The sequence below is a fragment of the Rhinoraja longicauda genome, chromosome 5, assembly GCF_053455715.1.
Source record: "Rhinoraja longicauda isolate Sanriku21f chromosome 5, sRhiLon1.1, whole genome shotgun sequence".
NCBI classification, from domain to species: domain Eukaryota; kingdom Metazoa; phylum Chordata; class Chondrichthyes; order Rajiformes; family Arhynchobatidae; genus Rhinoraja; species Rhinoraja longicauda.
In genome coordinates, this window is record NC_135957.1 from 26,968,284 (window position 1) to 26,995,695 (window position 27,412).

Genomic DNA, 27,412 nt, shown 5'->3' on the forward strand with positions numbered 1-27,412 from the left:
TTAATCTGAGCCAGTGCAAGGTGTTGTACTTTGGGAGATCAAAAGGGAAAGTATATATTTAATGGCAAGATGTGTAACAACATTGATGAACAGGGGGACCTTTGGGTCCATGTCTATTGCTTGAGTACAAGAATCAGAAAGTCATGTTGTAGTTTCACAGTACTTTGCTTCGGCTGCATTTGGAGTATTGTATACAGTTGTGGTCAACCCATTACAGAAAGGATGTGAAAGCCTTGGAGAGGGTTTACCACAATGCTGCCTGGATTAGAGGTTACTAACTGTAGAGAGAGATTAAACAAACTAGAATTGGTTTCTCTGGAACCTGATAGAAGTATATGAAATTATGAGGTGCGCAGACAGGGTAGACGGTCAGAACCTTTTTCCCCAGGGTGAAAATGTCAAAGAGTAGAGGGCAAAGTTTTAAGGCGAAAGAGGCAGAGATGTGCAGGGTATATCTTTTCGCAGAGAGGGTGGTGGGTGTCTGGAGCACACTGCCAGGGATGGTGTTAGAAGCAGATGCAATTGTGCAATTTAAGAGGCGTTTAGATACATAGGTTGATACGCAGGGAATGGAGGGGTATGGATATGTACAGGCAGATGAGAGTAGTTTATCTTGGCATCATGTTTGGCACAGACATTGTGGGCCAAAGGGCCTGTTCGTGTGCCATATTGTTCTACCTGCTCCCTGAAAATGACAACACATGTAGATAGTAGTAAAGAAGTCTTAAAGTATGCCTGCCTTTATCAGTAAGGGCACAGTGCAAGAGTCAAGCTGTTTGCATAGCAGCTTTGTTCATTGTGCAAAATAGGTTTAATGTAATGCTGGCTGGATTAGAGGGTATTAGTTGGAAGGAGAGATTGGACATATTTGGATTGTTTTCTCTGAAGCATCAAAGGTTGAGGGAAGTCCTGATGGAATTATATAGAACCCTTTTCAAAAAGTGAAAATGTCAAAGACTAAAAGGCATAGCTTTAGGGTGAGAGATGCAAAAGAAATGTGCAGAGAAAGCTTATCTAAATCGAGTGGTTTAGTTTAGTTTATTGTTACGTGTACCGAGGTACAGTAAAAAGCTTTTGTTGCATGCTAACCAGTCAGCAGAAAGACAAAACATGATTACAATCAAGTCATTTACAGTGTATAGATACATGAAAAGGGAATAATGTTTAGTGCAAGGTAAAGCCAGTGAAGTCCGATCAAGGGTAGTCCAAGAATCCAAGGAGAGTGTTTTGAACACTCTGGAAAGTCAGAACTGAGGGGAGACCTGATAGAAGAATATGAAATGATGAGAGGCATAGGTAGGGTAGATGGTCAGAACCTTTTTTCCAGGATGGAAATAAGTTCATAAGTGATAAGAAGCAGAATTAGGCCTTTTTGGCCCATCAAGTCTACCCCACCATTCAATCACGGCTGATCTATCTTTCCCTCTCAATCCCATTCTCCTGCCTTCTCCCCACAACGCCTGACATCTGTACTAATCACAAATACTCGGCATAGGTTTAAGAGGTGCCAATGTGGACCAAAGGGCCTGTACCTGTACTCTATAATATAATTCTATAATATAATTCGAATATTGCACCAAATAACAACCATGGTGCAATTGGAAAACCCACAAGTGTTTCTTCTAAAACACACGTCCAAAGAAAATGCAGGACTTACTTTTTACAGGAAATACTCCAGTAAAATGGTTAAAGGTAAACTATCAGTGCGCCCCACGTCTACATCGCTCCTTTCCTCTGTTCACCTGCATACCTGTCCACTTTCTAATGGGCGCACCGTGGGCCTCATCATAGCTCTCCGTGAAGCTGCCATCAAAGTCAAGTTGCCAGAGGCCGATGGGGCTAATTTCAACGCGTGTTTGAAAAGGAATTATAAAATATTGCAGCCAATGAGGTCTTACCCGGGGGATGGGTTGTTTGCGAAGCGAATTGATCAGGCAAGACGGGAGGCACCAGCGGCAGTAAAAACAAAAGGACCCGGTGAAGATGGCGGGTGGAGGACAGCAGTCGGTGCTTTTCGTGTGTTTGGGTAAATATGCAATCCGCTGCAAATAATATTTACGGTGTGTGTCTGCCTGCTAGCCAGGCGGGCGATTACTGTCGGCGCCGAGCACCCGTGCGTGCAGCCCGTGGATGTGGGCCTTTGGAGGTTGGAGCGACGGCGGTTGGGGGTGCGAGCGGCGGCGGTTGGGAGTCGGAGTGGCGGTTGGGGGCGCGAGCGGCGGCGGTTGGGGGTCGGAGTGGCGGTTGGGGGTGCGAGCGGCAGTTGGCCGCCGGCTGCGCGTCCCGGGCTCGCGGCACCCGGGGAGCGCTGCCGCACCGGCGCCAGACTGTCCTGCACAAAGGTAATAGAGCAGAGCAGGACAGACCACTCGACCCTAAAAACCGGTGTATGTCATGGCGCCATTTTAGTACGCAGAAACTTGCAGAAACATTTTAAAAGAACAATAACAAAAATCTGTGAATTAATAGACGAGATATATTCTGCATTTTAACGGTGTCATCACACATCCTGTTCTCCCAAAACACTGATTACACTGCGAGAGACATAGCGAACGGCGGGTTTTGCTTACTAAAATGGTGGACGTTACGCTCCTTTGCGTACTGCACTTCAGTATAGGCGATTTCATCGGAGTGGTTCATCTTGCTCCTCTAGTGTTTTAGGTCCTGCAGCGATACAGCGTGGGAACAGGCCCTTCGCACCTATCATAAGATCATAAGGAAGAAGGGTCTCGACCCGAAACGTCGCCCATTCCTTCTCTCCTGAGATGCTGCCTGACCTGCTGAGTTACTCCAGCATTTTGTGAATAAATACCTTCGATTTGAACCAGCATCTGCAGTTATTTTCTTAAGGTACAGGAGAAGAATTATGCCATTCGGCCCATCAAGGCTACTCCGCCATTCAATCATGGCCTGACGAAGGGTCTCGACCCGAAACGTCACCCATTCCTTCTCCAGAGATGCTGCCTATCCCGCTGAGTTACATTTTGTCTACCTTCGATTTAAAACAGCATGTGCAGTTATTTTGTACACATTCAATCATGGCTGATCTATCCCTCCTAACCCCATTCTCCCCATGGCCTTCTCCCCATAAACCTCTGACACCCATACTAATCAAGAATCTATCCATCTCTGCCTTAAATATATCCCCTGACAACCTCCACAGCAAAGAATTCCCCAGGTTCACCACCCTCTGACTAGCACTATCCTACACACTTGGTTCAATTTTACCAAAGCCAATTAATTACAAACCTTTTGTAGGAAGGAACTACAGATGCTGGTTTAAACCGAAGATAGACCCAAAATACTGGAGTAACTCAGCGGGTCAGACAGCATCTCTGGAGAAAAGGAATAGGTGACGTTTTGGGTCGAGACCCTTCTTCAGACTGAGAGGGAAAAGGGAAACGAGAGATATAGATGGTGATGTAGAATAAATGAATGAAAGATATGCAAATAAAGTAACGTTGACAAAGGAGACAGGACATTGTTGGCTGTGGGCTAGGTGAAAATGAGTTATACAGGCAAAGAAACTCACCAGGATGAGAGTGAAACTAGTACAATGACTAGGGTGGGGGAGGGACAGAGAGAGCAGGGATGCAACAACCCTTGACTTCTTTGGAGTGTGGGAGGAAACCGGAGCATTAGGAGAAAACCCATGCAGTCACAGGGACAATGTACAGACTCTGTACAGACAGCACCCATAGTCAGGATCGAACCTGGGTCTCTGATGCTGTAAGGTAGCAACTCTACCACTGTGCCCCATGTCGCTACACCAAGGACCTTCCTGGGTCAATGTCTATCATTTTATCAATGTCACAGAAAAAAACATATCTTATAGCTTTCGTTTGTATGCTTAGCACACAACAAAAGTGTGCTTCGTGACAATAAGCTGAACTAAAATTGATGGGAGTTGGCTCTGCAGCTGAATTCCCGAAATTTCAAGAGTACGGGCTTATTAGGTTATTCACGTGTACCTAGGTACAGTGTAAATCTTTGTTTTGTATGCGTTCCATTGAAATCAGATAATTCTGTACATAAATTCAATCATGCCAAACTCTAGTACAATAGGTAGAGCAAAGAGAATGATATGGAGTGCAGCATTTAGTTCTCAGCATTGTAGCACACCAGTTCAAAAATCAAGAATGTTTTATTGTCATAGGTCCCGAATAATGAAATTCTTACTTTAACAGCACAACAGATATGTGAACATAGCACTCTAAACATCACTTAAAAAAAACAACACGTTCTATAAACAAACTATAATAATGCAAAGACAAAAACAATGCCCTCAAGCCAGTGTTGTTTGGAGCTTATTTGAAGAATGTGGTGTTTAGTAGCCTGATGGTTGTAGGGTAGAAGCTGATCCTGAACCTGGATGTTAGTTATCAGGCTCCTATACCATTTTACTGATGGCAGGAGTGAAATGACAGGGTTGGGCGAGTCTCTGATCTTGGCTGCCATTTTGAGGAAGCGACTCCTGTAGATCTCTTCGATGGCGGGGAGGTCAGTACCCATGATGGACTGGGTATTGTTCAGTACTTTTTAATCTTCATTCCTGGGTGTTTGAGTTGCTGAACGAAGCCATGATGCAACTTGTCATTATGCTCTCTACGTAAACTAAATGTGTAGAAGGTTAAGAGAGTATTGGTTGACATACCAAATCTCCTCAATCTTATCAGGAAGTAGAGGCATTGAAGGGCTTTCTTTATGATTATGGATCCAGGATTGATTTTCAGAGAAGGAATCTTCAACCCAGGAATTTAAAGCTTTTTGACTCTCCACTGCCGTCCTGTCAATGAAGACAGGTTTATGAATTCTCGTCCTTCCTCATCCAAAGTCTACAATCAGTTCCTTGGTCTTACTGACGTTCAGAGCAAGGTTGTTGTTCCTGCATCATTTGGTCAGTCGATCGATCTCCCTCCTATACTCTGACTTACCGTCATCTGTAATTCGTCCAGCAACGTTAGTGTTGTCTGCAAATTTGAAGATGGAGTTGGAACTGTGTCAGGCTACACAGTCGTGAGTATAGAGTGAGTTGAGCAGTGGGCTGAGCACACAGCCTTGAGGTGCTCCCCCGATGATGGTTATTGAGGAGGTATTGCTGCCAATTTGCCAGATTGTGGTTTGTTGATGGAAAGTTGAGGATTCAGTGCAGTATAGGCCCAGTTCCGTGAGGTTGGTAACCAGTTTGGAGAGGACAGTTGTTTTGAACGCTGAGCTGTAGTCTATGAATAAGAGCCTGCCATTTGTGTTTTTATTGTCCAAGTGGGTGAATGTCCATAGTCTTTTACCTAGAGTAGGGGAATCAAAAACAAGAGGACATATGTTTAAGTTGAGAGTGGCAAGATTTAATACAAACCTTAGGGTCAACTTTTCACTCAGAGGGTGGCAGGTATAAGGAACGAGCTAAGGTAGGTGTAGGTCCTAATTCATAATTTAAAACACACTTGTCAGGTACATGGATAGGAAAAGTTTAGAGGGATATGGAGCACACACAGACAAATGGGACTATGTTAGATGGAGCATCTTGGACAGCATGGAAGAGTTGGGCTGAAGGGCCTGTTTCTGTGTTGTATTACTCTATGACTAAAAACGTTAATGAAAATGTAGATTGGTTGGTTGGTAAGTTTGCAGTTGACACAACAATCAGTGCAGTTGCTGGCAGCGAAGAAGGCTATCAGAGCATGAAGCAGGATAACGATCAATTACAGATATAGGCAGAGAAATGGCAGATGGAATTTAATCTGGGCAATTGTGAGGTGTCACATTTTGGGAGACTAAATGTAATAGATAAAGTACAGTTAATGACTGGAATCTTAACAGCATAGGTGTACAGAGGGACCTTGGTGACCCTGAAAGTCGCAACACAAGTAAATGGAGTGGTAAAGGTGTATGGTATGATTGCATGACAAGAAACATTTGCAGTATTGAGTGGAATTCTAGTCGCCCCAAGATAGGCAGGATGTGGAGGCTTTGGAGAGGGTACAAAAGGTGTTCCGTAAAGTGATTATCTGATCAGCATTTGGTTTCTCCAAAGTAGAGGATCAGCATGTGGGAATATGATATTAATGCTTTCACAGACATATTTGAAAGAAAGGCAGGAGTGGCAACTGTGATAGAATCTTCAAGCATGATGAGACCGAAAATGCAAAATAAGTGGTCTTGTAACATTGATTAAGGAATGTAATACTGCAGTAATGAAGTCTCTTCAAATAAAACCATTTGATTAGGGCTGGGAAACAAAATGGGCTGGGGGGGTGGGAGTTGGGAATCATTTTTTGGGGGATGTACTACAGGCTTCCTAAAAGTTATCAGGAGATAGAGGGGCAGATGTGGAGACAACCCATAAGGAAATGTTAGAATACAAGAAGTATTATAAGAGATTTCACCTTTTTCAATATTACCTGATCATTTTAATGCAAAGAGCTTTGAGGATATGGAATTTCTAAAGTGCACCCATGATAGCTTTTTCAGCCAATATGTGGATAGTCCTTCAAGACAAAAGGCAGTACCAGACGTAATCTTGGGGCTGTAGCTGTGCAAATGGCTCAAGTGTCAATGGAGAGCATTTTGGAGATTATTACCATAACACTCTACATGTCAAGGTAGTTATGGGAAAGGATGAGAATGATCCAAATTTTTTTATTCTGAATTGGAAAAAGCCAATTTCAATATCATAAGCTGGCACAAGCAGAGTAGCTACTTGTAGACACAAGGACCTGCATATGCTTGTTTACAAAGAAAGACACAAAGTGCTGTAGTAACGCGTAGGGTTGCAGGTTGTTCTAATCATATAAATGGGGGTCATTCAGAAGTTAAATATTGAAAGCTCAGGGCCTATAAAAGTGACTGCATGTCCAAAGAACCCTCAATGTCAAAGTATATCAAAGGGTTTTTTTGTATAAAGGAATATACCGCAGGCATTGAAAATTTCCCCTGCTCTCTTCTAGATTTCCTCTCTTTTCCCCATCCCCTCTGCCCCCCAAACCACTCCAAACCACAATCAGACTGAAGAAGGGTCATGACCTGAGATGTCACCTATCCATGTCTTCATGAAATGCTGCCTGACCTGCTGAGTTACTCCAGCACTTTATCTATTTTTGTAAACCAGCATCTGCAATTCCTTGTTTCTACATGAATCAAAGATAGTCAGCTTGGTATCATTAGGGGGAGATACTCTAATAAATTTGATGACATCTATATGTTAGACAATAGGTGCAGGAGAAGGCCATTCGGCCCTTCGAGCCAGCACTGCCATTTTTGTCTGAAGAAGGGCCTCGACCCAAATCGTCATCCATTCCTTGTCTCCAGAGATGCTGCCTGTCCCGCTGAGTTACTCCAGCATTTTGTGTCTACTGTTCTTTCGTAATATCTTTTATCAATCCCTGATGGGAGACTAATCTAAAAGACTAGAGCGCATAAGATCCAGTGCATGATGGAAAATGGGTCCAAAATTGTCTTGCTAAAAGAGGCAGAAGATAAAACGCTATTTTGTGAGTTGAAGCATGTACTCAGTGGTGTACCACAGAGACAGTGCTGGTATCCTTACTGTTAGTCTTATGCATTAATGATTTGTATATGAATGTAGAAGGTCCAATAGTAAGTTTGCAGGTGACACGAAAATCAACAGTGTTGCTGATCATGGGAAGAGGAAAATGACGCCAAACTGGCAACTGTATAGTGAAGGTAGACACAAAATGCTGGAATAACTCAGCGGGACAGGCAACATCTCTGGAGAGAAGGAATGGGTGACGTTTCAGGTCGAGACCCTTCAGAAGTCTCGACCCGAAACGTCACCTATTCCTGTGTCTACCTTCAATTTAAACAAGCATCTGCAGTTCTTTCTGACAGACTCTATACTGTCTGTGCTGTACTGTTGAACACTTGTACTGTATCTGTGAAGCTTATCTAAGATATATCCAAGTGCTTATGTATAATCACACTTGTAAGGAACTGTAAACAAAAATGAATTTCACTGTACCTCGGTACATGTGACCAGTAAAGTACCATACCATTCACCTGAAGGTGTGTATGATAAAATTTAAATATTTATTTTTTAAAATACCCATCCTGTTAATGCAGTGTGAATACCGCCACAACAGGTCCATGGCTGATGCCATCTCCCTGGCCCTCCACTCATTCCTGGAACACCTGGATAAGAAGGACACCTACGTCAGACTGCTATTTGTAGACCTACAGCTCTGCTTTCAATACCATTATATACCATTATCCCAACAAAGCTTATCTCCAAATTCTTGTCACTTGGAATCAGCATGTACAGCTCCTACCCCCCCCCCCCCCTTTCTATTTTGGTCTTGTCGACGACAGGAATTCTATGTTCTTAAAATAGAGCTATTTTAAAATAACTAGTTGCTAACAAAGTAAAATGAGCAAAGTTATTGATCAAAATTATTTTTTAAATTCTTTTTAAGGCAATATTTGCCGATCTCCAATTGCCGAAGCCATCTTCAGGAAACTGGCAACAGACCAGGGTGTTATAAACAAAGTAAGTTCTCCTGTTTTTTTAATCTTCAAACTTATTCACTTCCTTGTTTAATCAATAAACAAATCACATGGCAAAAGTAGGCTAACGAACTGCTATCACTGCCGCTAACAAACTGTATTCTCTGCTACTAACTGCGCTTTATATATTTTCTCCAATGTCACTGTTTCATTTAATTTGCAATAATGGTTTTATCAGCTGAGAACGATAACCTGCAATATTTCTAACTCTGCTTAGGTGAATAAAATATTAAAGTTTGCCCTTAACTTTCATTCTAAAATAGGTCAATGTTATGAAAATTGCAAAAGTGTATAATAATTTATTCAGCAGTTATTGATTATTTTGCATAGTAATGTTAGCACCAATATGCAACAAAGTCAACATATCCCCACTTGCTAAATCTTCTGTTTTAAGAACCCTGTGATAGGATTTTGAGTTCCACTTCCTTGCCACCTACTGTGACCAGGGTATGTTAGTTTATAACCTAGGGAAATGTCTATTCATTCTTTCATCCCAATGCACGGCCTCAATCCAGGTAACCTTTTTTTTTTTGCACTAATCCTGGTACTTTAACATTTTAATTTTTAATTTTTGAGATTGAAACAGTGCATTGTTTTCTCTGTTCTAATCAAGAGTGTTTTCTCTGTTCTAACCAAGAGTCTACATTAATGTACGTTATCTTGCCCTTCATATTCCTTTCCTCGAAAATTATCTTGCCCTTCATGTTCCATTCCTCGAAAATTAAAGGTAAATATTTACGTGAAACCTTTTTGGGCCCTATCAATCTTTTTTGTTGCTACTTTTGGCCATTTATATCCAGTGCCCCTAATACACAATGTCATTTGCATCTTTCTTTTGAGGGAAGATGGCTTCTTATCCAAATGCTTGATTTCGCACGTCACCATATAAAATTTACTTTTCTTTTGTTGGCTCACTTTGGAAACTTATTGTTTTGTATACACTTCCAATTCCTGAGACCAGATCAACTTTTCAAATGGAGATTACTAACTCCTGAATCTACCTATCCATTGAAACTTCCCTTACAACCTTGTATTTATAGCCATTATTATGTAATTGCTTTGTTGCTTGTTCCTTTTCTTGCGTGGCACCTTTAAAGACCTCCTTAAGATTTATCCAGTCAATTGCCCTCCTTTATTCCTATTGAAAATGTTGATTTCTATTTCATACAAGTTGACTCGTAACTACCATATTGTCTCTTGAACCATGTATATTAATCACTTTTGTATTAATTGAACATGCAAAGCTTTCTTTGTTTGTCATTTTCTGTTTTGAATACGTAATCCAAATATGTTTTGTCAGTCCGGTTGATTTGTGTTTCTCAAAATGAAAATTAATGTTTTTAAAACATGAATTTTTTTAAACATTTGGCATACTTTTATGGAGATAAAATAATGTTGTGTTAAGGCAATTCCAAATCACTGTTCAATGTTTTTGAAAAGAAGAATACATTTCTTGAACAAACAAAATTAGTCAATGACTCTATCATTGTTCCATTACAAAGAATTTTGAGTGCTAATATATTGGCATTTGTTGCTTTCTGCGAAAAATATTTGAACTAATGACAAAAAATGCTGGAAATCGTCATGTAGATAGTGCATGTGAAGATAGAGAGAAAGGGACATAACATTTCAGATCATTCCAAGGTTATATTGGGGTTTGGCTGTAGTAAAGTGAAAGTTCCTACCAATTATTAATCTTAATAATGTGGTTCTATAATAAAAAAAATTACTGACTGCATGGGGAAACAAACAGCATGGCACTTGTGTTTCTTCCAGTGGAATATAGACAGTGCAGCAACCTCAAGATACGAAATAGGCAATCCTGCTGACTCTCGGGGCCAGAGGTGTCTGATGAAACATGGCATTACCACGAATCACATTGCCAGGCAGGTACTGTATCTCAGTTTTTTGTTTTATTGCGGGCTATAAATTTTCTTTCTTATTACAGTGGATGATAGACAGTGCTGGTGTAATTGACATCAATGTTGGGAACTCCCCAGATTCAAGGGCTCTAAGCTGTTTAAGACAGCATGGCATTGAGACAACACATAAAGCAAGACAGGTAGACGTATTCGCCTTCTTTTAAATTTACACAATTTTTGTTTTCAAATTGCTATTCAAGATGAAATACTGTTAAGTGTAACCATGGTTATTTAATACCACAATGCTTTTGGTAAATTTTAAATGTGCTGATGAAATTAAATCACATATCTAAGACTAGTTAATTTGTGTTAATTATCAGATGAATGACAATGTATATTATGTAATTTACTCCTGAATATACTTGAATAGTTCTTTGAAGTGCATCTGCAACAGTCAAAAGATTGTTAGAGATTACCTAAAATTGCAGAATTACAATTTGGGTAGTAAGCCACCTTGTGGAATATGAGGTTCTGTTCCTCCATTTTCCATGTGGCCTCACTTTGGCAATGGAGGATCCCCAATGCAAAGGTAAGCAAGTATGGGATGGGGAGTTAAAATGTTTAGCAAACGGGAGATCAGTTCTGGGGTATGTAGTAGAGCAGAGGGATCTAGGATTACAGGTACACAATTAGCTGCAAATATTTTCACTGATAGATAGGCTGGTAAAGAAAGCTTTTGGTACATTGTCTTTTTCCATATGTGATATCCTGACTAAGGCCAAAGTGCTGTAGTAACTCAGCGGGTCAGGCATTAGTCATACTCTTGCCCAGTTGATCAAGATTATGCTGTAATTCTTTAACTATATTCACTGCAATACCACCGATTTTTGTACACATGCGGGACTTTATCAAATGCCTTATAAAATGCATGCAGGCAACATCCACCACCCTACTTTCATTGAACAAGTTGAAAAAGCTGGAAGAAGTACAGAGAAGATTTAAGAGGATATTGCCAGAACTTGAGCCTCTGAGCTATTGGGAGAGGTCAGGCAGGCAAGGACTTTATTCCTCGTAGTGCAGGAGGGGTGAACTTGTAGAGGTTTACTAGACCAAGTGGACCTGTTGGGCCCAAACCTCTCCTGCATTGGTGCAGCACCCTCTCCTTCCTCCTCCCCTCTCCTCTAACCCACTTATCCTCCCACCTTCCCTCCCCCCTCCCTAAGAGATAGATTTTAAACTTTAAAATGTGAATAACTTCAAAAATATAACACCGATTTCAATGAAACTTCTTCCATTAGCACCAAAGGGACGACGGTGAATAAGGTGGGCCTACAATTGTCGCGCTTTCATGTGCCGTTTTGGCTGTAGTTCAGGAATAAACAAACAAACAAACGAGAGTTTTAGTACATAGATAAGAAGCGAAGCGCATGTAAGGTTTAAGAGGATAGAATCAGACTGGGACTTTGAGGAATGTAAAGATAGGAGGAAAGAAATCAAGCAGACAACCATGAGGAGAAGAGATAGAGTAGATGTACTGTCTTTTACCCGGAGCAGGGGAATCAAGAACCAAAGACGTAGGTTTATGATGAGAGGGGAAAGATTTAATAGGAAACTGAGGGGCAACATTTTCGACACAGAGGGTAGTGGGTATATGGAATGAGCTGCCAGGAAGTAGTTGAGGCAGATACCATGACATTTAAGAGACATTTGGACATGTACATGGACAGAAAAGGTTTAGTGGGATAAGGGCCAAACCTGGGCTGGTGGGACTAGTGTACATGCAGCATCTTGGTCAGCAAGGGCAAGTTGGGTCAATGGGCCAGTTTCCACGCTGTTTGACTAAGATCACGTCCTTGCGTGGCTTACCAGAGTATAATTCCCTGGATTCTCTCCACTTCCCTTAAATAAAGGAACAACAGTCCTCCGGGACCGAGTCTGTGGCTAGAGAAGATGCACAGATCTTCAAGGCTCCCGCAATCTCTCATGGCTCTCAATAACCTGGGATAGATCCCATCAGATCCTGGCAATTTATACACTTTAATGCTCATCGAGCCCGTGCACTGCCTCCTCAATTTCAAACTGCCCATACATACTCTCCACACTGATCTCGCTGTCATCCATGTTGTTCTGCATGATAAAAACAAATGTAGGAACAATAAACTTTGGGATTTTCTTTAAACCGACTCGCCAAGACTATTTCTTGGCCCTTTTTGGCCTTTCCAATTGTCTGCTTTATTTCTTTCCATCTTTCTTTATATTCCTCGAAGTCCCTGTCTGATTCCATCCCCTCTCCCAACACAGTTGCTCTGCCACATCTTGCCTTTTTATTAGCTACTGTTAGCCAATTTGGATGCTCCAATCAATGGACTTGCTGAGAGAGGATCCCAATTTAATGTCTCATCTAATAAAATGCATTTTCAGGAATGATTAACTCCTTCTACAATAATGGACTTTGAATCCATGACCTTTAGCTTGCGATGAGAGTGATACTACTAAGCCAAGGCCTTCTAAAAGAATTAATGCATAAACATCTGCCAGGCATTGTTTGCTTTGACTATCCACTTTGAAGAATAGTTTAACATTTTAGAAGACTGTGGTTTAAATAATTACATTACTGTTATTTTACCAAAGTTATTTCAACAGAACAAAATCATTTCTGAATAATTGTAATTAAATGTTAACTATTCAATTACTATGTGTAATAATCTGATTGGTAAATGAATCGGATGTTCATATTTTTAAATTCTAGGTAACCAAGAATGATTTTGTAACATATGATTTTATGCTTTGCATGGATGAAAGCAATTTAAGGTGAGTCAAATAAAATATTCAACAATTCTCCTTCTTTTAAGTAAATTCCTTTGTCAGCGGTAATATTAAATTATTTCTGGCTTGAAATGCGTTGGACTTTGTGTAAATCAATTATGTATTTTCTGCTAATCATAATAGGCACAGAGACATTAAAGTTTCCTTACAATACTACATATTGTGTAGCAAAGTGTGTGGCTATATAATTCCCCAACCTGCAACTCTGTTTGGAATTTTCCATCTTAAAATAATTCTAAAAGTTCATTAAAAAGGATGATGTATCAAGAGTGTTTTATTGTCATATGTCCTGAAACAGAACAGTGGAATTCTTACTTGCAGCAGCACAATATATATTAAAAATAATCAAACAATAGTAATGCATAGAAATGCCCCCAGGTCTATGTAGTTCGGAGGTTGTAGTATTTAATAGCTTGTTGGTTGTAGGGAAGAAGCCGTACCTGAACCTGGCCGTTATAGATTTCGGGCTCCTATACCTTCTTCCCGATGGCTGGAGTGAAATGCGAATTTGGGTCTCTGATAATGCTGGCTGCCTTTTTGAGGGAGCAACTCTTGTAGATCCTTTCAATGTTAGGGAGGTCAGTACCCATTGATGGATATGGCAGTGTCCACCATTTATGCAATCTTCTTCGTTCATGAGCGTTTGAGTTGCCGAACCAGGCCATGATGCAACTAGTCAATATGCTCTCTACTGTACTCCGAGAGAAGTTCAAGAGAATATTCGTTGACATACCAAAAACACCTCAATCTTCTCAGGAAGTAGAGGCGTTGATGGGCTTTGTGATTACATCAATGTTTTGGGTCCAGGACTGATCTTCAGAGATATGCATGTCAAGAAATTTGAAGCTTTTTGACACTCCACCACTGTCCCGTTGATGAGGACAGGTTTATCAGACCTCAAAACCTTTCCGAATTTGGCGGAAAGTTTCTGCTTCCTTAATTCATTTCCGCTATTCCGATTTCGCCTCAGATTTTTCCGCAAAACATATGCCTCTCCGCTCGCCTGGTCCCGTCCAGCCCCTCCGCTCGCCTAGCCCTGCCGCTCGTCTGGCCCCGCCCCACTGCTCGACTGGTCCCACTGCTCCGCTCGTCCTGCCCTGCCGCTCGTCTGGCCCCGCCCCGCCATGTCGCTCGTCTGGCCCCGCCCTGCCGCTCGTCTGACCACGCCCCGCCGCACGACTGGTCCTGCCCCTCCGCTCGTCTGGCCCCGCCCCGCCGCTCGCCTGTGCAGAGAGACAGTTCTGTGAGCTTGGTAACCAGCTTGGAGGGGACAATGGTGCTGAATGCTGAGCTGTAGTCCATGAACAAAAGCCTGAATTATGTTTTTATTGTCCACGTGGTTAAATACAGAGTGGAGAGCCAGTGAGATTGAATCCTGTGTTGACTTGTTGTGGCAGTAGGCAAATTGTATGGGTCCAGGTTCTTCTACTGTGGTGCAGCTGGTAGCACTATGCCTCACTGCGCCAGAGACCCAGGTTCGATCCTGACCTCAGGTGCTGACTGTCGGGGAAATTGCATGTTCTCCCTGTGAACACGTTGGTCTCCTCCTGGTGCTTCCCACATCCCAAAGTTGTGCTGATTTGCAGGTTAATTTGGCCTCTATAAATTGCCCCTTGTGTGTAGGCTGTGGATGAGAAAGTGGGATAACATCAAACTAATGTGAATGAGTGTTGCATGGTCTTGTTGGGCTGAAGGGCCCGTTTCCATCCTATATTGCTAAACTAAACTAAACCTGATCTAAACTGCTTCCAACATATTAGCATTCTGTTAGCTTTTCTTATTGCATGTAACCGCTGCACACTGAACTTCAGTGAATCATGTCACCACGATCCCTCTGCATCTCTCACCTTTGGGTAATTTTTAAAAATCAGAAGATTGATATGACATTTCCACACATTATACTCCATTTGTCAGATCTTTGCAGATCACATAACTTATCAAAATCCTTTAATAAAGCCTCCATATATCCTCATAGCTTACATCCAACCTCTCTTGTCTTCAGCACATTTAGCAATCTTATCTTCACATGTTGTATAAACACTCAGTTTAATATTTAAATGATACTGCTCAGAGGAGTCGAGACCCCCCTGAAGAAGGGTCTCGACCCGAAAAGTCACCCATTCCTCTCCTGAGATGCTGCCTGACCCGTTGAGTTCCTCCAGCATTTTGTGTCTACCCAGCTCAACAATTAGTACAAGAGGGCAAGGGGTGTGTTGACTGTGAGGTGAAGACACGCTCCGTCGTCCACTGCACACCGCCAGCAGACCACACAAGTCGGGCTGATTGGTCAGCCCAGATCATGCCAGGTCCACGCAAGTGCTCGAGCTCGACGGACGACGGTTCGAGACCAAAGTGGCTCAGCCCGCCACATGACACACTCCACCCCCACCCCCCTCCAGAACCGGAGAATTGGAGGCGGTTAGGCTATCGAGTGAGGCGGACTGATCTTGTGTACGTATCTCCTGTGTTTGAGTTTGCAGCTGGTTGAGTTGAGGGCGGGTTTGGTCGTGATGGTGGACGCCCTCTGCGGCGGGGTTGTGCCACCTGCACTAGTTGGTCAATGTCGAAGTGTGCTGGCTTAAGATGGTCCACGGAGACAGACTCGTGTCTGCCGCCCACGTCGATGATGAAAGTCGTGGTGTCATTTTGCAGTGCTCTGAATGGTCCCTCGTAAGGCTTTTGCAGTGATGTACGGTGGGAATCTCGGCGAAGGAAGACGTACTGGCAGTCTTGGGGCTCGGGTGGGACATACGTCATTGTGAGACCGTGTCGGGACGTTGGGACTGGAGAGAGCTTGCCCACGTTCTCACGGAGGCGCGTCAGCATGGTCGTGGGCAGTTCTTGATGTCCGCGTGCTGCCGGGATGAAGTCCCCAGGGACCGTACGTGGGGTGCCATATGCCAGGTCCTCCTTCAGGGCAGTGCGTATGCCTAGTATGAGCCACGACAAATCGTCCATCCAGTCCGGGCCCGTGAGCCGTGCCTTGAGGGATGCCTTCATGTGCCGGTGAAAACGTTCCACTCGGCCGTTTGCGGGTGGAGGGCTGTTGTTGGTTCAGCTTAGTGCCAAGCAGCCGGGCCATTGCTGACCACAGCTCGGAGGCGAGCTGCGCACCTCTGTCGGAGATGTCCGCCGGCACGCCAAAGCGGGCAATCCAGTGGGTGATGAGGGCACATGCACAGGTCGCAGTGCAGATATCCAAGAGCAGGATGGCTTCCGGCCATCTCGTGAATTTGTCCACGATGGTGAAGAGGTGGGTGACACCTCTGGATGGGGGCAGCGGTCCAACGATGTGGATATGGTCGAAACGCCAGTGTGTCAGGGCGAAGTTCTGCAGCGGCACCTTGATGTGTCGCTGAATCTTGGAGGTTTGACAGGGGATGGAGGTTCTGGCCCAGTTCCCAAACTGTTTGCAAAACCCGTGCCTCATGAACTTGGCTGCCATCAGTGCCTTTGGTGTCCGGATGGAAGGGTGAGCTGGGCCGCGTCGTCCCAAACAAGCTCTTTCGGCTTGTTGGCCAGGGCCTTGAACTGCGGCTGCTGGCATGAAATGGTGGTAGAAGTTGACAATGCCAACAAACTGTTAAGAGTCCCTTCATAGTGGAGGGTTTGCGAATGGCCTTGGTCGGGAGCGGGACCGCTCCGTGCTGATTGATGTGGTGGCCAAGGAAGTTGATGGCAAGGTTGATGGCCAGGCCATACTTGTTGAGCCTCTGGCAGAGCTGCCGGAGGTGTGCGCGGTATACCTGGCGAGAGCGGCCAGCGACGAGGTAGATGAGCACGAAGTACAGCCCGCGGCCCACTATATCCATGAGCCGTTGAAAAGCGTGGGCGGCGTTCTTGAGGTCGAAAGGCATGTGCGGGATCTCAAAGAGCCTGTACTGGTTGATGAGGGCCGTCTTGCGGATGTCGTCTGGGTGGACCAGAATCTGATGGTAGTCGCGTACAAGATTGACCTTGGATAAAACATTGGCACTTCAAGGTTTGCCGTGAAGTTCTGGATGTGAGGGACAGGGTACCGGTCTGCTGTTGTGACCCCGTTGAGATGGCAGTTGTCCCCAGTTAGTCTCCAACCCCCAGACGCTTTGGGGACCATGTGAAGCAGGGATGCCCATGGGCTGTCTGAGTGGTGCACTATGTCCATTTCCTCCATCTTGCGGAACTTGTCTTTGGCCAGTTGGAGCTTGTTGGGGGGCAGCCTGATTGCATGTGCATGGAGTGGCGGCCCGGTGGTGGGGATATGGTGCTTCACCCCATGCTTGGGGATGGCCGTTGTGAACTGGGGAGTTATGATGTCAGGGAAATTGGCTAAGATCCTGGGGAACTCGTTATCGTATAAGGACATCGAGCCAAGGTGGGGTGCAGTCAATTCAGCTTGGTGCAAGGCGATTGACTCGAATGTCTCAGAATTAACGAGACGTTGTCCTTTCACGTCGACCAGCAGGGAGTGCGCCCGGAGGAAGTCGGCGCCCAGCAGCGGTTGTGAGACGTCAGCAATGGTAAAGATCCACTTGAAGCAGCAGGAGTTGAAGTTGAGTGGGATCGTGCGGACCCCGTATGTTCTGATGTTGCTGCTGTTGGCAGTGGTTAGGGGAGGCCCTTTCTTTCTGGAACGAGGGTCGATGCCTGAGGGGCACAAAACACTGACCTCCGCTCCTGTGACCTCCTGTGTCCTGTGATGAGGCAGCCGGTGGTCCAGCGCACTGACCATGTAGTAGTACTTGGTGACGTCGGCAGTTATCTGGCGGATGTGGTATTGGCCTTTGGTTTGTTCAAACCACAGTTTGAGTGAAGCTGCGTTTTGCTGATCTGGGTTGTCTCCTCCAGGCATGATGAAATCCAAAAGAGGCCGTTTTGGAACGTCGGGGTCACCACTGTAGATAAACACTCAGTTTAATATTTAAACGATACAGCTCAACAATTAGTTCAAGAGGGCAAGCTGTGTGTTAAGGTGTTGTCTGTGAGGTGAAGACTCACTCCGTCGTCCGCTGCACACCGCCAACAGACCACCCAGGTCGGCGTTGATTGGTCGGCCTAGATCACACCAGGTCCACGCGAATGCTCGATGAACGATAGTTCGAGACCAAAGTGGCTCGGCCCGCCACAGGTCAAATTTTAAGATCAGGACCCTCTATAATGTAATAAAGTCAAAGAGTCTTACAGCAAAGGTCTTCCAACTCTATAAATTCCATTTATCACCTTCTCTGTCTTGACGATTCTAGTGCTTTTCCAGATGCTTAAATGTCACCAACACGTTCTCGGGATGTGTGTTCCCAAATGGAACCACCCCATGGATGAAAACATTCTTCCTTTCTAAACTTCTTCCTCCTCATCTTAACCCATGCCCAATGGTTTTAGCAACCTGTTATGGAGATACGGGTGAAAAATTTACTTGAGAAAGTTATCACATTAAATTTACTCTGTATTAGTGTTACTACGTTTAAACATTTCTCTTGACTAAGAAATACTTTTCTATCTTAATTACTAAGCAACCATTTTCCCACACCCAATATGTAATTTTGTAAACCTCTATCGGGTCCATTTCTCAGTCTCCTGTGCTACAAGGAACACAAACACAGCTTATGCATTCTCTACTCATTACTGAAACATTCTGTCCCAGGCAACATCCTGCTGAATCTCCTCTGCACCCTAATCAGTGTAATTATGTTCTTTCAAAAGCACGGCAAGCAAAACTACACTCAAATATTCCAGCTGTGATCTAATGAATGTTTTGTAAAATTGTACCAGTATCACACTGCTCTTGTACTCCATGTCCCAACTAATAAAGGAAAATGTCCTCTATTCCTACCCCATCCCCTATCAATGTGTGCTGCAACCTTTTATAATACTTTCCAACATCCTCCCTATGCCAAATATTAAACTAATCGCCTGTAGTTCCCTTTTCTTCCCCCCCCCCCCCACTTTTTGAAGAAAAGGATTGCATTTGCTGTTTTCCAATCTAACAAAATTCCACTATGTCCATGGAATTTTAGAAAATTAAAATCAATACATCATCTAAATCTCAATCTGAAGAAGGGTGTTGACCCAAAACATCGACTGTCCATATGCCTCCACAGATGCTGCCCAATCCACTGAGCATCTCCAGACGTTTGAGTACATCATCTCAATCACTACCCATTTCTTAAGCCCACAGATGGTCTATCATGACATGGGTACCTGTCAGCCTTTTGCTGCAGTATTTTGCTAAGTACTGCTTCCCTGATGTTTTGAGGCTTATTTATTGATTTATACCTCAACAGCACTGTGATTTTCGGTTTGATTTGCTAGGTTAACTGATAGTGCTTGTAATCTAGCAGAGCAAATTGTCTTCCCATTTATAGAACCAGCTTAATTTTCCTTCCATTGAAACCTAGCATTGAACATGAAAATCGGTTCATAAGATCATAAGGAATAGGATTAGAATTAGGCTATACAGCCCATCAAGTCTACTCCACCATTCAATCATGGCTGATCTATCTCTTCATCCTAACCCCATTCTCCTACTTTCTCCCTGTAAATTCTGACACCTGTACTAATCAAGAATCTATGCACTGTAATGCCATCTAATTTCCCAGAATATTATTGATCCCACTGTTCAGAACAATTTTGCTGTATTGCAAGTATTGGGAATTTATGTTTTCATTTACTGTATTGCAACTATTGGGAATTTAGCCAATGTCCAACCCATTATTAAAGAAATGGGATAGAAATGTGATCACATTCAATATTTTTTAATGAACTGTGGATTTCTGTGATGTCTCACATTGCAACAATTTTCTGTGCATATTGTGGAAATATATATTGAGTAGAAGGAAGAAACATTGCTCCATTGTAATTGACCAGATCAAGCTTTTAGGGATTTCGATGAGAGCAAATTAGACTTGACCAAGGCAGGTATTGAGATTCTGCCTGCTATTGAGATGGATTTTACATAAAGGAAAAACAATTTGCTGATGTATTTTGTAGATATTATTGACCCTTTAGCAGAATTTAAAGCACTAGGAGATTGTCTGAAAACAAGATCTCCTTACCAAAGAAGATTGAAGGAGGATGAGTGAACATCTCTTATAGCAACGTATGAGAAATATTGTATCAGCAGGCCAAGATTGTTGAAACAAATTCCAACTATCTACGGGCAAATTCCAATAATGCACCTGTATTTGACGTCTGTTTGTGGAGAAGAAAGTTACTATAAACCTGAACTGAAACTGCAGATTATTCAGGGCAGTAATGACTGTGTTACACTATATATTGTATTTTGGAGCTTATGGCTACAGTTAGAATGCAACAGAAGCTCCCTATTGAGGGAGGGACACTTTGGCTGCACAGCAAATTTTAGACAGTACAGTAATTGAAAGAATAACTATCTTCAAAGTAGTTGTGTTCCCTAATCAAATTAGAGATTTGTTTAAAATTTCTGATATCAATGTTTGCAACAGAGTTCAATTTTAGTTGGTGACTGTGGATGAATTTACTTAAGACAGACTTAAAATGCTGGCTTAACTCAGCGGATCAGGCAGGATCACTGGAGAAAATGTATATTAAATGTCTTGGGTTGGAAACCTTCAGTCTAATGTAGTAGGGAGTGTGGGAAAAAAACTAAGCACAAAAAGCAGGAAAATCAGGGACGCCAACAGGTGAGCAGATTGGAGATTGTTGGATTGAGACGGTGCGAGCCTAAGAGATATATAGTTGTGAATTGTGATGCTGCTCAACGGACGTTCAGTGGAGAGAGGGCGGAGGGGAGGGGGGGAGGGGGAAACTGTTACAAGGTTAACCAAATCTACTTATTTACTTATTGTTGAAATTATTATTAAAATTATTGATATAACATATTTTGAAGAAACCTAGTTCATGTTTGATAAATTTACAGAGATTTAAAGACAATGGCTGGAAAAGTAAAGAATCCTAAGTCCAGCATAAAACTACTTGGATCATTTGATCCAGAGGATCAGCAAATTATACAAGATCCCTATTACGTAAGTAGTGAAAGCTTTAAAGTTATCTTGTGTGTACATTATTTTCCAATCTGGAAAAATTTGCATTGTTCGCTGTTTTAAGCGGAAGTGTGTTTATCCTCCTGTATGTTATGGAAATATTAATTTACTCATTTTGTTTCTCATGTCCAGGGAAATGAAGCACATTTTGAAGAAGTGTACCAGCAGTGTTTAAGATGTTGCACAGGATTCCTAGAGGCTTCTACTTAACAATGCAAAAAGAAGCGTTGCTTTTATAAATTATCAAAACAAATCCATTGAGTATGGTTTACCAACATCATTGGTCTCAAATTTATAGAATTAATTAAATATTTAAAATTATTAGCTATAATTGTTTCAATGTTTTTGTTTGCTCTAAAGTAAGTAGACAAAATTGATATTCATTGACAAACTTTAAAAAGGCAAAAATCACAAACCTGATGCTTTTATTCTCATGACTTTTGATTGCAGGGCAATAAAATCTGATGCTGCAGAATTTATGTCCTTTCTGTGGACAGTTTAAATGTGTATAAGAGTGAAAAACGCACTTGAGAAAATTAAGTGGTATTAAATTTATTCTGTGTCCGTGCTACTACATTCAAATACTTCTCTCCACTATTGGAAATACTTTTCTGCCTTCCTTACGAAGCAATGATCTTGAATAGTAGCAATTTTCCCAGACCCTGAACTGGTATTATTTACATTTAATGTTGTTTGAAAAAAAAAACCTACTTTTGTCAATCACCTTTTGATGTAGGTTGATCCAAAATAATCAAAAACTACAATGAGAAGAAAGGCTCCAAAAATCAGCAATGGTTTGGATGTTTTTTGCATTAAATTACAAGTTTTCAAATTACATATATTCCTTTGATGCTTTCTGTCAAAATAATCCACAATTGTATTTCATTTCATCTATAGGGAATGGCTATGGAGAAGCTCTGTTGGGCACAGATTTAAAAACAAAACAAATTTATGATGATACCATGGGTAATTTCCCATTCTTGTAGTAAACAATATCCAAGGACATACACTGTCTGTGGCAGTGAGTTGTTTTTCTTTCCTGTTTTTAAATCTTGTTAAACATCTCTCCGTCAAAAGTTAAGGTAATGTCTTAAGTCTCTGCAAAGGTATTAAAATATCTGGTGCCAAAATGTCAAATGAACACTTCCATTTAAATGGCATTGTTGCCATTGTTCCGTGTGAAACACTTTGAAAATAAATACTACATATTGCAGACATGAGAGTTTGGTGGTACAACCTGAAGGTAGAAAGACCTGGGGTTTGCCTAACAAGATTTATCTATCACGGAAGAGATTATATTTCTAGATGCATGATTGAAAGTTTGTTGGGCTGTAGTTGATTTAAAAAAGGGAAACAGCAGACCAGAGAATTTGTAAAAGGAGCAAGAATATATATTTTTAAAAGGATGATTACCTTGTTGGGAGTGTACTATAGAACCCCAAATAGTCAAAGGGAACTCTAAAATTAAAAATGTTGGGAAATTGCGGATAGCGGCAAAACTGATCTATTAAGAGTGTAGGTGAAGTTAGGTGGCCCATCTGGACTCCCTCTCCCCTCCCTCTTTCACCTTCACTACCACCATGTTTTATGACCCAGACTCACTACCATAGCCACTTGTGTTTCCTGAACACTTGCCTGCACTGCCATCTTGTGCCTTGTGGCTTCCTGCCAGGCCTCCCAGTTTGGCCCAACCGACATTTTAGGTACCTGTACTCAATCTGCCATTTCTCGCAACAGTCCTCCTTCAGTACTCTGCCTGCCATGTGCTAGTACCAGGAGGCCCTAGTTCTGACTCTCCCGCTGCTCACTCGCCCAAACCTGCAATGGACCTTAACTTTACTTCATTCTCTGCTGGATCCAAGCCTTCAATAAAAGTTGATTCACTTACATGTACTCCACCGAGCATCACAAATTTGACCACCTCCAGACCACTCCCTCTGGCTGTCTTGACTGCCCGCAGGTTTCATCGCTGGATCGTATTGCACACCCAACCACTATGAGGCAGAGACCCGCAGTGCCAATGCTCACCAATTCCTCCGTCTCTCCAAGGGCCGGGACTACCATAACTGCTGCTGCCAACCCACACCACCACCCTGGTCGATTCCAGGACAGCCATACTAACCTTCACCTCCAGGCCAGGCAGGCAGACGCCAGGCTGACCTGCTGATGCTTCCAGGCCTGACCTACTGATGCTCATGCCCACCCACACAGCTTTCTCGGCCGCCTCCAGGCCACGCCTTGTACAACTGTAATGTAACTTCCCAATTCTATACTCAAAACCCTGACTGATGAAGGCCAATGTGTCAAAGGCCTTATTGACCATCCTATTTACCTGATGTCATCTTCAAGGAAAAATGTACCTGCACTCCTAGATCAACCTGCTCTACAATGCTCCCCAGTGTCCTGCCATTTGGACATCTGTTAAACTCCGCCAACCATTCCTCAGGGGATGGAGTTTAATGCCGATCAAGATGCTGCTGCATTATTTGACAAACATCTTTGCTGTCCACAACACCACCAACTTTACTGTCATCTGTAGACTTACTAATCAAGCCTTGTACATTCTCATCTAACTCATTGATATACAGTGCATTCAGAAAGTATTCAGACCCCTTCACTTTTTCCACGTTTTGCTCCATTACAGCCTAATTTTAAAATGGATGGTTTTTTATTATTTTTTAATCATCAATCTACACTCAATACCCCATAATAAAAAAGCGAAAACAGGTGTTTAGAAATTTTTGCAAATTAAAAAGAAATAACTGAAATATCACATTTACATAAGTATTCAGACCCTTTACTCAGTTCTTTGTTGAGGCACCTTTGGCAGCGATTACAGCCTCAAGTCTTCTTGGGTATGACATTACAAGCTTGGCACACCTGTATTTGGGTAATTTCTCCCATTCTTTGCAGATCCTCTCAAACTCAAGCCAAAGAGTTCAATCTTGGTTTCATCATACCAGAGAATCTTGTTTCTCTTGGTCTGCGAGTCCGTTAGGTGCCTTTTGGCAAACACCAAGCGGGCTGTCATGCGCCTTTTACAGGCATGTGAATTTTCCGGGTTTCCGTGTATTTCCACGTTTTTTAAATCCTTTTTCCGCGCTTTTTGCATGATTTCTGCGTTTTTCACTTTGCCAATTAAACGGAGAAATCAGATCGACAAAAAGAAAAAAAAATGTATAGACTTGTAATGAACACAAGGGTTCCTCTAGAGGTCACTAGGGGTTCCATGAGAAATCCACTGCACCCTGGAAGAGCTCCCTGAAAATGTGGCACCTAGGCTGGGCAAGGCAACCAATCTCAACCTCATCGGGACTTCCATGGCCAATTTGTCAATTCGGTCACTAGGGGTTCTGCAGGAAATCCCCCGGCGCCCTGGAAGTATCCCCGAAAATGTGGCACCTAGGCTGGGCAAGGCAGCCAATCTCGACCTCATCGGGACTTCCATGGCCGATCGGTGGGTTGAATTTGCAACCTGTGGCCGGGGCTCTGGAACTCCAGCCCAGCTGGATCCAGCACATCTCTCCCCATAGCCAACTTCCTTGGCGTGCTGGATAAACCAGCAAAGCTCTGGAACCACGAGTGCCAGAAAGTCAGTGGTGGAATTGTAATGAGTAAATATTAAATTTAAGTGCAAGATTATATAACTAAATTAATTAAGACAGGGTTAAAATATAAAACACAGCAGAAAAGCCAATTACCACCTTTTTGGGCTGATTATCAATTAATGTGCAAATTTACTTCAAAATGTTATTAGTATGCAGTGACATATTCACATTATTTTGTAATGTCTGTTTTTACTTTGAAATGCACTAAAAGATGCTTGAAACTGGTAATTTTGTGTGTAAATTTTCAAAGAAATTCCAATTTTGTTTACCCCCGTTGTATGCCTCGCGCAAGTGCTTGGCTCTTTCCCTTTTTATCTTTGACCTCACTCATGCCTGCTTTTACTGAGGAGGGGCTTCCATTTGGCCACACTACCATAAAGGCCTGATTGGTGGAGTGCTGCTGATTTAGTTGTCCTTCTGGAAGTTTCTCCCATCTTCACAGAGGAACTCTGGAGCTCGGTCAGAGTGACCATCGGGTACTTGGTCACCTCCCTGACCAAAGCCCTTCTCCCCCTATTGCTCAGTTTGGCTGGGCAGCTAGCTCTATGAAGAGTCCTGATGGTTCCAAAGTTCTTCCATTTAAGAATGGCGGAGGCCACTGTGCTCTTCGGAACCTGCAATGCTGCAGAAATTGTTTTATACCCTTCCCCAGATCTGTGTCTCGACACAATCCTGTCTCAGAGGTCTACAGATAATTCTTCAAGGCTTGGTTTTTGCTCTGGCATGCACTGTCAACTGTGGGACCTTATATAGACAGGTGTATGCCTTTCCAAATCATGTCCAATCAAGTTAATTTACCACTGGTGGACTCCAATCAAGTTGTAGAAACATCTCAAGGATAATCAATGGAAACAGGATGAACCTAAGCTCAATTTTGAGTGTCGTAGCAAAGGATCTGAATACTTATGTAAATGTGATATTTCAATTATTTCTTTTTAATTACTTTGCAAAAATTTCTAAACACCTGTTTTAGCTCTTTTATTATGGGGTATTGTGTGTAGATTGATGATTAAAAAAATGAATTTTAAACATTTTAAAATAAGGCTCTAACGTAGCAAAATGTGGAAAAAGTGAAGGGGTCTGAATACTTTCTGAATGCACTGTAGATGACAAACAGTAATGGCTCCAGTAATGAACCCTGAGGCACACTGCGAGCAGGCTTTCAATCCAAAAATCAACCTTACACCATCGCATTCTGCTTCCTTCCACAAAGCCAATTTTCTATTCATTCAGCTGTCTCTCTTTGCAGCTTACCATGTGGATGGCGGGACTTGATCCCTGGGATGGCGGGACTTACATATGAGGAAAGACTGGATAGACTGGGCTTGTACTCGCTGGAATTTAGAAGACTGAGGGGGGATCTTATAGAAACATATAAAATTCTTAAGGGGTTGGAGAGGCTAGATGTGGGAAGATTGTTCCCGATGTTGGGGGAGTCCAGAACCAGGGGTCACAGCTTAAGGATAAGAGGGAAGTCTTTTAGGACCGAGATGAGAAAACATTTCTTCACACAGAGAGTGGTGAGTCTGTGGAATTCTCTGCCACAGAAGGTAGTTGAGGCCAGTTCATTGGCTATATTTAAGAGGGAGTTAGATGTGGCCCTTTTTGCTAAAGGGATCAGCGGGTATGGAGAGAAGGCAGGTACAGGCTACTGAGCTGAATGATCAGCCATGATCATATTGAATGGCGGTGCAGGCTCGAAGGGCCGAATGGCCTACTCCTGCACCTATTTTCTATGTTTCTATGAACCTAATCAAATGCCTTGCTGAATTCCATATATACAATGTCTGCAGCTCTGCCTTCATTGGCCTTTTAGGTCACATATTTAAAAAAACAATCAGATTCGTGAGACATGATCTCCCATGTACAAAACCTGCTGACCATACCTCATCAACCCTTATCTGTCTACATGCATGTATTTCTTATCCCTCCAAATACTCTCGTAACTTTCCAATCGCAGATGCTAGATTCACTGCCCCATGGTTTTCAGGTTTTTCTTTGCAGCCTATCTTAAATGGAGACACAATATTTTCCGCCTTTCAGTCTTCTCCACCCTCCAGTATATAATAATGACTTGTAAATCTCAGCCAGGGCACCTGCAATTTCTTTTCTTGAGGATTTCCTCATCATCCGACCTTCCTTTCGCCCACCTGCCATGCCCTTCACTCTAATGCAGTCCTGAAGTCTTGTCGTTCCTTTTCCTGCAAACAATCTGCTCCAATCAACTTGAGGGAGTTCCTGTCTAATACATTCAAAATTGGCTTTCCTATAATTTAGAATTTTAACTAGTGGGCCTGCCTGCTCTTTATCCAGAACAATCTTAAACCTAATGGGACGCTGGTCCCAAAAGGTTCATTCATGAACACTTCATCCTCATGCCCCTCCTAATTTCCTAAGACTAAATCGAGCGTTGCCCTCTCTCGTGTAGGGCCATCTACATATTGCTTGAGGAAACTACGCTGAACACATTTGACAAATTCTGCCCTGTCTAAATCTCTTGCACCATGATAGTCCCAGTCAATATTGGGAAAGTTAAAATTCCCGACTATGACAACCTTATTAGTCCTGCAGCTTGCTGCAATCTCCTGACACCAGCTGT

The 27,412-nt window shown here is 42.7% G+C and overlaps 2 protein-coding genes across 3 annotated transcripts in view; one reads left to right on the forward strand and one right to left on the reverse strand.

The window, feature by feature from the left end:
* sh3yl1 (SH3 and SYLF domain containing 1) overlaps nt 1-2,493 on the reverse strand; it is a 50,391-nt gene extending 47,898 nt beyond the window's left edge. Inside the window, exon 1 of the mRNA XM_078399183.1 lies at nt 1,658-2,493. Coding sequence (XP_078255309.1) covers nt 1,658 — 1 coding nt within the window. The 5' untranslated portion in view covers nt 1,659-2,493. The remainder of the gene's footprint in view (nt 1-1,657) is intronic.
* acp1 (acid phosphatase 1) lies at nt 1,869-25,796 on the forward strand. 2 transcript variants are annotated; one of them, XM_078399185.1, is made up of 6 exons: nt 1,869-2,026; nt 8,430-8,503; nt 10,297-10,410; nt 13,132-13,193; nt 21,082-21,187; nt 21,338-25,796. In XM_078399185.1, exons 1-6 carry the CDS (start codon nt 1,984-1,986, stop codon nt 21,413-21,415), a joined length of 477 nt encoding a protein of 158 aa, XP_078255311.1. In that variant the 5' UTR covers nt 1,869-1,983; the 3' UTR covers nt 21,416-25,796. The 2 variants fall into 2 exon arrangements, with proteins under 2 accessions (XP_078255311.1, XP_078255310.1); XM_078399184.1 differs by lacking the exon at nt 10,297-10,410 and adding an exon at nt 10,469-10,582 and having other exon boundaries at nt 1,870-2,026.
* Nucleotides 25,797-27,412: the final 1,616 nt, after the last annotated feature.